A 10,240-nucleotide genomic window follows, 5' to 3' on the forward strand; every position below is an offset into this window, starting at 1 on the left:
TGGCATAAAACCTAAATCCAGACAGCGAACAGAAATGGAATAAATTGTGAGAGATCGCACGGATGTATTTTAATTTAAAAATGTTTGTTTTGATAAGTCAACCTCCGCTTAAAACCTTTTTTTTATATCACAAAAAGCTATGTGAGGTATTTTTTATTTGTGATTGGGAGATGAGATAAACGGGCTTATAAAGGTACTAGTTTAGGTACATACTTATAAAAACCGAAACTATTTTTCTATAAAAGTTATGTAGGTACCTAAGGCTTCTTTTATTATCCAAGTCACATGTTGTTAGAGTTTGATAGAGAGGACTTCTTGCCATAGCTGTTGTCCACCTTCTTATTGCAATCCCTAAAAGGCATTTAAGCTGCACCAACATTGTTAATAAGACTTGTTTATTGAATTCTGTAACAAACTCGTGCTGACAGACGTACGAGCCTGTATTTATGGTGACCCATGCAAAAGTGATTGTCTTTCTACAAGTATGGGAACTTACTCGCACGTATCACCTTAACACCATAAGTCATCCAAAAATTCAAATTATAATTATTTAGAGTGCTCAAAAACCATGTTTTCCAAAATAAAAAACTTAAACTTATCAAGACATAGACATGTCAAATGTGTCAATTGAATTTGACATTTAAAAAACTGACGTGTTGTTTGTTGTGTACGCTACGCATAGAAAACTTAGATAAAAACTCTAAATAAATAACAACGATCTAGCTACAAAGCATTTACTCATAATTTAGCAGTACTACGAAGAGTTAACAATGCTGAAAGCTGTAATTCTTATTGGAGGGCCGCAAAAAGGTAAAATATCTTGCTTACAGTCAACGTCACCGGCGTTTCTTATCTATAAAATTGTTTTCTATAATTTATTACGTGTATTAGCTCATTCTATAAATAATAAATACTATATCTCAGTATGGTTATGCTACAAACTTGCGTGAACTACTGATACGTCTATAGAAATTAATATTCGCTAGTGTGAAGGTTATGCAAATATTAAGACAACATCACTTTAAGAGTTATGGCAAAAATACACGAAATAATACATTTCTAGACCTTTGGTAGATTAGTAGGGACTTAAAAGCAATATGCAGGCCCTCTAGGGGGTTCCTCCAATGTTTTAATAGTTCCTTTTTAAATGCTCAATGACTCATTTGTATACAGTTGTTCATCAAGGATGCGTGATTATTTAATCTATGAAATCTTATCATAAGTACCGGCTATAAAACTATACTGACTAGAGTTCTATTATTTAACTATCCACCTATTTTTTATTCTTGAATTATGTCCAAAGCCTTTTGGCAAGCTTTATTGAGTTTGGCTTCCGATCTAACCAGAATCAACTGTCTTTTACATCAAGCGAATGTTATCAAGCTATTTGGGTTACCCAATAGCCCTTTTGAATTGGTTGCCAACATTTATCAATTTCCTTGGAATACCTTGACAAAACCTGCAATTTCTTGTTTAAACACATCTTATCATAATCCTTAAAAATATCATATTTTGTTCCAGGAACCCGCTTCCGCCCCCTCTCTCTGGACACACCCAAGCCACTGTTCCCCATAGCAGGCCTACCACTGATCCAGCATCACATAGAAGCATGTGCCAAGTTGGAAGTGTGCAAGGAGATTTTAATCATCGGAGCATATACTACAAACACTATGGCACAATTTGTCTCTGATATGCAGAAGGAGTATCATGTTATTATCAGGTACATAAAAAATACCTGCACGACACAACAGCAAAGTATTGTAGTTAATATTTTTATGACCAATAATTTGTTGACAATAAAGAAGGGTGCAAATTATGGCTGTTTAAAAAAACGATAAATTATATAAAAGGCAAAATTACTTATTAAAAGTAAGTCAAAACATAGTCTGTCTAGCATAAGATTTTAAATAATTTATTTTACAAATTGGTTCGGGTGTTCTTAAACACAGCTGTGCTTATTTGTGTAGTCCTTACTAATATTATATGCAAATGAAGGCAGGTTGTTTATAAATAGATATTTAAAAACAAAATGGCCACTATTTGAGCCTATTAAATGTTTCTAAAAATCTGTAAACCATCTTAAGTACTTGTTCCCTATTTTCCCAACATCTAGAGTACTTATTTATTTCATTATCTTTCCAAAAAACTGCTTACCTACTTACAGATATCTCCAAGAGTTCACTCCGCTGGGCACAGGCGGTGGTCTGTACCACTTCAGGGATCAAGTCCGTGCCGGAAATCCTTCTGCATTCTTCTTGTTGAACGGAGATGTGTGTGCTGACTTCCCCCTCAAAGAGTTGTGGAATTTCCATGAAGAACTGTCTAATGCTTTGGTAAGCATTTATTTATTTAAACACTCAATAGGAAATAAATAATTTACAAAGGTTAAGGTTATTTCTAAATAAATCTCTTCTATCCAATGGTATTACGTAAATATTGTCACTTTAGACTGTGTATTTTAATTGTCAATTAAAATATAGAATGGCTGGATATCACATTCATAAAACCAGGGTGATATCTGACTTCATCAATATTTTGATACATTCTTGAGGCTCTTATAATTAAATCAGGACAAGCCATTGTCATCAATGAGATGCGAATGTAGATTGTCTGTCTTGTTTACAATAAAAATATAGATTTAAGTGATAGAAAACCACATACTGATAGTTAAATTTCAAAGATTTAAAAAAATAATATAAAACTACACCAATATTCCAGGTAACAATAATGGGCACAGAAGCGACCCGCCAGCAATCCGTCCACTACGGTTGCATGGTACGTGAGAGTGCCACCAAGTCAGTCACTCACTATGTGGAGAAACCGAACAGTTATGTGTCCACGCTCATCAACTGTGGTGTCTATGTGTGTTCCTTGCAAGTGTTTCATACTATGGCGGATTCGTTTCAGAAGAAACAGGATGTTTTTTATAGGTACACATGTTTTTCTAATATTTTTTTACCACATCTCTGTCATTTTGCACCATACTCTTTGTATTAAATATCTTCTTGGTTACACAGTTGGCTAGCTTATGGTAAGTTGCAACATTTAACCATAAACAATAAAATACCATAATATACATAATAACCAGCACTGTACTTGTAAATTGGTAATTTGACAGCTGTAAATGGATCGATAATCGTTATATTATGGTGCAACTCACCATAAAGCATTACCATCCATAACACGGTGACATTTGATCAGCAAAAACTCACGCAAGGAAGGTTAATATTATCATCATTGTAGTCATTTGTTTTGTTACTTACATAAACTTGTGATTTCAGTGGAAACGGCCAGACTAGTCCTCACCCTGGTTACATGTCATTTGAGCAAGATGTTCTAATGCAGCTAGCAGGCACCAACAAGTTATATGCTATGCAGGTAACTATCATTTATTTATTACCTATGTAATTTTAGTACCTACCTACTTTAGAAAAGTAATTAGGAAGTGATTGGCACAAATAAATTGGTGGGTTCTGGCTGTCATTTGAACATCATTTGCAGTTGTTACGGGTAGTCAGAAGGCAAACATTTTGAGTCAGTCTTACAAAGAAGTATTGTGTTGCCCAGGTAACTAAGTTGAGGAGGTCAGATAGGCAAGTTGCATCCGACTGGAAGCCAACCCCAAAAATTGGGAGCAGATTTTGATTAGAACAATGAGAAAGAACTTGGTTCAAGTGGTTGATTTTCTCAGTGCATACCTAAGAAAGTAGGTAACTACTAACTAATATTCCCCATAAACTTGCAGGTAACAAACTGGTGGTCCCAAGTAAAGACAGCGGGCTCGGCTATCTACGCGAACCGTCACTACTTGGAGCTGCACCGCGACCGCGTGTCTAAGGACAAGCCCTGCACCATACTGCCCGATGTCTTTGTACACCCCACTGCCGTTGTTGACTCTACCGCTGTCGTAAGTAATAAGTTTATTTCTTCAAAAATATCTTATAAAAAAAGTAGTGGTCTTAAAGTAAGTCGTTTTGGCCTAGCTGTAAGTCACGGTGGCCTAGTGGTAAGTTGTAGTGTCCTAGTGGTAAGTTGCGGTGGCCTAGGGTAGGTAAGTCGTGGTGGCCTAGCTGTAAGTCACTGGCCTAGCGGTATGTCGTGGTGGCCTGGTGGGTAAAGAACCAACCTCTCAAGTATGAGTGTGTGGGATCGATTCCAGGTCAGGCAAGTACTAAAACAACTTTTCTAAGTTTATGTACTGAAGTGGTACAATAAAAAGGCTGATGATGTCAAAGACGGCTGGGTTGTTGACTCTACTGCTGTGGCAAGTAGCATTTTTGTTATTTCACTGTTGGAAAACTAGAATATCCCCGACATACAAAGGCTATATTTTGTCCGGATACGGGAATATGTTTCCCTGTGACGCGGGTGAAACCGCGAGAGGTAACTAGTAGGTAATAATGAGATAACTAGTGACTTCAGACCTTCAACTATCATTTTTGTCAGTACTTAGTAGGGTACGTTATGAATTGAAAATTGACATGTAATATCTGGACATAAGGAGTAAATCTCTTTGTAAATTCCATTACTATTGAAGAAATTTACTTGAACAAGTACGAAACCCATAGTAAGAGCAATAAAATACAAAAAAAATTAAGCAGTTTTTATATAAGTACGTATTTCACTTCATATTCAACGTGTTAATCTTCCACAGATCGGTCCCAACGTGTCGATCGGCGCGGGAGTGACGATAAAAGCCGGCGTTAGGATAAAGGAGTCTATCGTACTGAACAACGCTACCGTGCACGAACATGCACTTGTCATGTATTCTGTTGGTAAGTCGGTTGAGTTAAATTGCCCAACAAAACCCTTTTCAAATCTAACTCACCACTTCTGATTTGGAATTGTAACAACGACTGCTACTGACGTGTTACCTAACTAGCAATGTCTACACTAAAATAGCTCCTCCAGGCACACGGAATTAAGATTTCACATAACGCCTAAGGCGTTAAGGCCGCCATTGTACGAAATGTGCAATATCCTACTTCCTACTTATATTATAAATGTGAAAGTTTGTGAGAATGTATGGATGTATGTTTGTTATTCAATCACGCAAAAACGGCTGGACCGATTTGATTGAAATTTGGTATGTAGATAGGTGATACCCTGGATTAACACATAAGCTACTTTTTATCAACACACCACGCGGGCGAAGCCGCTGGCGGAAGCTAGTTAAAAATAAATAAACGACTCCGTAAAAATAATTTTGGGCTTTTAGTATGTCTCTTTAGATAAACTTTACATTGGTAACACAAATCGGCTGCTGTTAGACTGTCATGTTGCCAATGTTTACTTGATTTTTAAACATAACCAATCTTTTTGTCTGCATAAATTTTGGTAAGTACAGTAAAATGTTACACTTAGCCAATTACGAATTTATGAAACTCTGTGATAAACTCCTTATTGCTTCCTCCACATATCTATTAATTTTATAATAAATTAATGTTATTCTGCACAGTCGGCCAAGAAGCGTCAGTAGGCGAATGGTCGCGGGTAGAAGGGACCCCGTCAGACCCTGACCCCAACAAGCCGTTCGCGAAGATGGATAACACGCCACTGTTCAACAGCGATGGCAGGCTCAACCCTTCTATTACTATATTGGGTAAGTTTTATCACCAACTAATGTTTTTAGTAATAAAAAACGTGTTTTTAAAAAACTTATTATTATACCTAAATAAACTCAATTCCGACAAAAAAGATATAAAATAAGAAATTGAATAATTGCAATTGGTGGGGTTTTCCATGAAAACACTTGCTAGGATTTTCGGGGAGTCCTAAAAACGATTTTAAATCCCCGTTCAACTATACCCCAACTATATAGTTATTCGATACTTTTTTTTTGTATTTTCACAACGTGGTGCACAAAATCGTCCATTTTGGTTTTTCTAAAATTGTATGCTTTCTTTTGTATGAATTTTCTCATAAGCTACCCTATATTAAAGTGATTATATTTTATCCGGATACGGGAAGAAAGTCCTGCAAGACGCTAGAAACAGCTAGTTTTCTTTATTTTCATAACCAATAGTGACAATCTCCTCATTTATTAATTTTGTCAACCAGGTGCGGGAGTCGTGGTGCCAGCAGAAACCATCCTTCTAAACTCCATAGTGTTGCCACACAAACATCTATCAAGGAGTTTCAAGCACGAGATCATATTATAGTTCCTGAACTGGCAACACTGGCCAAGCTTTAACAAAGATACAAAATGTTTTGGCTTAGATAGACTATTTAATATGTAGGTAACGAAATATTGTGAAGCTTAAGATTTTATACATTTATAATTTTTATATAATTAAAGAATTAGTTGTAAAATAAGAAATTGAATGAAAATATTTTTATTTAGTACCAGTGACGCAGCACATCAAGCTACTCCTAATCTGTAAAACTTTCCTAATCAATACTTATTGAACCCTATATCTATCGCTATCTATCTATCACTAATATTATAAAGAGGAAAACTTTGTTTGTTTGTTTTGTTGGTTGTAATGGATAAACTCAAAAACTACTGGACCGATTTTAAATATTCTGTCACAATAAGAAAGCTATATTATCTGCGAGTAACATAGGCTATATTTTATCCCGGTGCGGGCAGTAGCTCCCACGGGACGCCCGTGAAACCGCGGGAAAACGGCTAGTTTTAAAGATAAAGTTGAAAATCGTATAATGAATTTTGAAAGATTTTAGTAGATTGATGTGCTGGCCTCTTTACATCACACAGAGTTTATAGGTATAACAAGATTGACACTTATGGTGAACGCAGGCTTGTTAGAACCAAACGTGGCTAACGAAACAAGTATTTAGAATTATTTACATGATATCTTATGAAAGAACAATGCCAGACGTCCATAGTAACTTAGGCTCAATAAAAATATTTCATGTACAGTGAAAATTCTTACAGTTTTTTGTGTAGTTTAATGTCAGAAGCTTTTCTATGTTTTCCACTTTTGCATTGAACTTCTCAAAACCAAATTATTAAAACGAAAAACCTGAACTCGATAAACAAAATAATAACTTATTCAAATGATTTTTTTTTTGAAAAGTTCTAGATAACAATTAAATATTTTATAAGAAGTTAGTATTCTATATTTCAATTGTGGTAGTAAAGAACTTTGTGTCCGTGAGAATTTAGTTTTAAAAGTTGATTGGGTGGGCCGAAACCTGGGGCCCGATTCTCCTAAGTTAATAATGTCAAAATCGAATAGAAATCGAATCGCAATATGATCGCAATAGCAGTTTTAACCATATCGGGCATTCTGCTACTAATAAAAGACCAATCATATTCGATTGACATTTGATTGGTGTGCGATTGGTCTGCTATTTCGGTGATTTTGGTATATACGGTAGTTTGCTGTACAATCATTTTGAAAACGTAAATCATTTGCAGACAAAATGATTCATTATTGAATGACAGAAAAGGATAAAAACGTTTATTTCAAAGAAAAAAATAGCGGAATGCCACATACGCTTCAATCGTAATCGAGTCGGGATTGGATCTCAGTCGAATCGAGTCGAACGTGAATCGTATGTTGCTTAAGTAAAATTAGGAGAATCGGGCCCCTGACATTGTTCTTTCCACACTTTGAATCACCCGTGTATGTAGATAGACAGGAGTAAACTCCATCAAAGTGTAGCGGAATAGTGCCTTTAACAACCAATAGAATTTCAATCATATCCCTGAGTAGAGAAATTCTGTTGGTTGTTTACAAGGGACTAGAAACAATTTCTTCGGCGCATTCGTCTCGGATAAATACCTATGCGGTTACCATTATTCCCTCTAACTGGTAATCTTAAAGTAATTCTTGTTCATTATTATTTATTATGTACCTATATCATACTGATAAAGAGTCCCTTAATTTATAAAACGCGATACATAAAGTACTTTTAGCGTTATCATTTCCTTTCATTAGCATGTATCAATGTAATTGTACGTTTAACTTAACTAAATGTTTGATTCGAAGGTTGACAGTTTTTTACAGGGTTTTCCACGTCAAAAAAGATATGTGTAAGTATTAGGTATTATGTTCCACATTAACCTTAATTGACATAAACCTTCCATTTTTTTTTTAATACACGCCTTTTTTTCTACCCTTGATTAAAATATTGTCTTGCTTGAACGTGCAAATCACGGAACTACGGTCCTGATTTGATAAAATCTTTCAGTGTCAAATAGCCCATTTATTGCATAAGGTTAAGGATAGTATACTTTTCCTTTATCCGGATGCGCGGAGTAGTTCACACGGGACAGAAGTGAACCCGGTGACGGAAGCTAGTCGACAATAAAATATTCCAAAAAATTCTGAATTTTCGCTGACATTGAGCCCTGCGTTCGCTTTCGACCATTTTAATTTTATCTTTGAATTTGTACCAAGTCCAGCCAGTTTTGTTTTTAGCTATGTTTTATACGTAAAACCTTCGTTTCCGCTGTTTCCTTATTCCGGTCGCCTTTCTGACTAAGTGTTACTTTAACTGTTACATAATGTAACTGTTTGGTAAAATTGTCGCTAAAATGATTGATGTATATACAGGGTCACTTACAAGTAGTGCGCATCCTTTCATGAGGTGTTAGGATAGGTCAATACGGTCAAATTTGACCATGGGTTACACTGGGCAAAAGTTAACCCGTTTCAAGATAATTCGTATTGACCTATACTATCACCTCATGAAAGGATGCGCTCTACTTACAGGTAACCCTGTATATTTTTGAAAATAAATAATGTAGCCTTTATTTTAAAGCTGGGTTTGTTGTAAGCACAAACTAGCTACTTTATAAAGTTGAAAATTATTGAAGTTTGACAGATTGTAGTAGCCTAAAGTGTATACTGTATAATAATAATAATTTGGACCCTTAAATGTCCCTTTCAGCCACTATAATGATTGAAAACCAAAGCTTCCAATAGTGTTAAAACATTAAATATACAGTTATACATTATTATATTCAGGTGTATATTAATATTGTGACGACAATGTTTCATATGCTGCTATTCTCTGATATTCTCTGATATTTTTTGCCAACTTTGATTCAAATGTTCGACCAAATAAGGAGTAACAAAAGCACATTATTTTTGTTAAACATATTTGTAATATTTATATACTTAAGATATATGTAAATAAATGTAATGTATAGTTCTAAGTTTTGATGGTGCTTCGAATAAACTGAATGAGCACATTTATGATTTTTATTGTAACCTTACAGATTTACTTAGTATTTAACAATAGGCATGATTTGTTCAAACCATTGAAACCATCAAAAATCCCTGTGATTTATTGTTCAAATTGCATTTTCCCCCATCGAGTAGGTAGTGATAGTTATAAACGATATGCGCTTTCGCATTTTCATGAGAATCTTTGTTGGGAAGAAATGTCAGTGCCACTATACTCGACGTATAAAGCGAAACTTGAAACATGTCTTGACTTTTGTACCTATAGATTTATAACCCTTAGTAGGTATTGTGGGTCAAATTCGACCCAGAAGCGGACATTTTCGGTAATTATTCTTTTAATATTTATGCTACGACTGCGCGCTTCTACGTATTCTCAGTGCGTTGCTAGCTGCGGCGGGGGACGGATTTGCAGCGCTGCAACTATCTTAGGAGCGGAGGTAAGTAGCCGACTGGGTCACGTTTGACCCACGACACCAAGTAAGTAACTTTTTTCACTGAGTGTAATTTGTAACTTTTTTTGTTTTAGTGTTTATTTCTACTACAATGGGGGGCTTTTTGAACGATAGACAAATCGAGGAATTGATGAACGACTCAAATGATGATTTGGAATCGGAAAATCGGAAAGGACACCAAATATAAACCAACTTTCAGTCATCAGTCCCAGTTTGAAGAACCAGTTGCATCGACCTCTTCTGCAGCTTCAATTTCAAGTCGGAAAAGGGCCCGATGCTACCTATGCGATTGGAAAAATGACCGAAAACATTCTCTCAAAATATGTTCCAAATGTTTACATATTATTTGTAAGACACATTCCTTCCAAAATGTTCAGTGTTCTAGTTGTCAGAAAGTATAAAGACTAATCTTGTTAGTTTGGAAAAAGTCGTTTTGATTTTGGTTGTCATTTTTTTTATTTTATGCTGATCTCAGAAGTAATTTATTTTTTTGTTATCATAAGGATATGAGAAGTGCCTTTTAGTTAAAGTTTTTCATACATTTCAATTTTTTTTATGTTTTAAGTTCACACTAACCAGAAAGTGCCAAAAAATTTGATTAGTTACAAATGTGTGTAAAACATAATA

The 10,240-nt window shown here is 35.3% G+C and overlaps 1 protein-coding gene across 1 annotated transcript; it reads left to right on the top strand.

The window, feature by feature from the left end:
* The first annotated feature begins 634 nt into the window (after nucleotides 1-634).
* LOC124641612 (mannose-1-phosphate guanyltransferase alpha) lies at nucleotides 635-6,319 on the top strand. Its single transcript, XM_047179764.1, has 9 exons — nucleotides 635-810; nucleotides 1,522-1,720; nucleotides 2,165-2,333; nucleotides 2,719-2,930; nucleotides 3,282-3,378; nucleotides 3,746-3,907; nucleotides 4,655-4,775; nucleotides 5,459-5,602; nucleotides 6,061-6,319. Exons 1-9 carry the CDS (start codon nucleotides 771-773, stop codon nucleotides 6,159-6,161), a joined length of 1,245 nt encoding a protein of 414 aa, XP_047035720.1. The 5' UTR covers nucleotides 635-770; the 3' UTR covers nucleotides 6,162-6,319.
* Nucleotides 6,320-10,240: the final 3,921 nt, after the last annotated feature.

The sequence above is a fragment of the Helicoverpa zea genome, chromosome 22, assembly GCF_022581195.2.
Source record: "Helicoverpa zea isolate HzStark_Cry1AcR chromosome 22, ilHelZeax1.1, whole genome shotgun sequence".
Classification (NCBI taxonomy): Eukaryota; Metazoa; Arthropoda; class Insecta; order Lepidoptera; family Noctuidae; genus Helicoverpa; species Helicoverpa zea.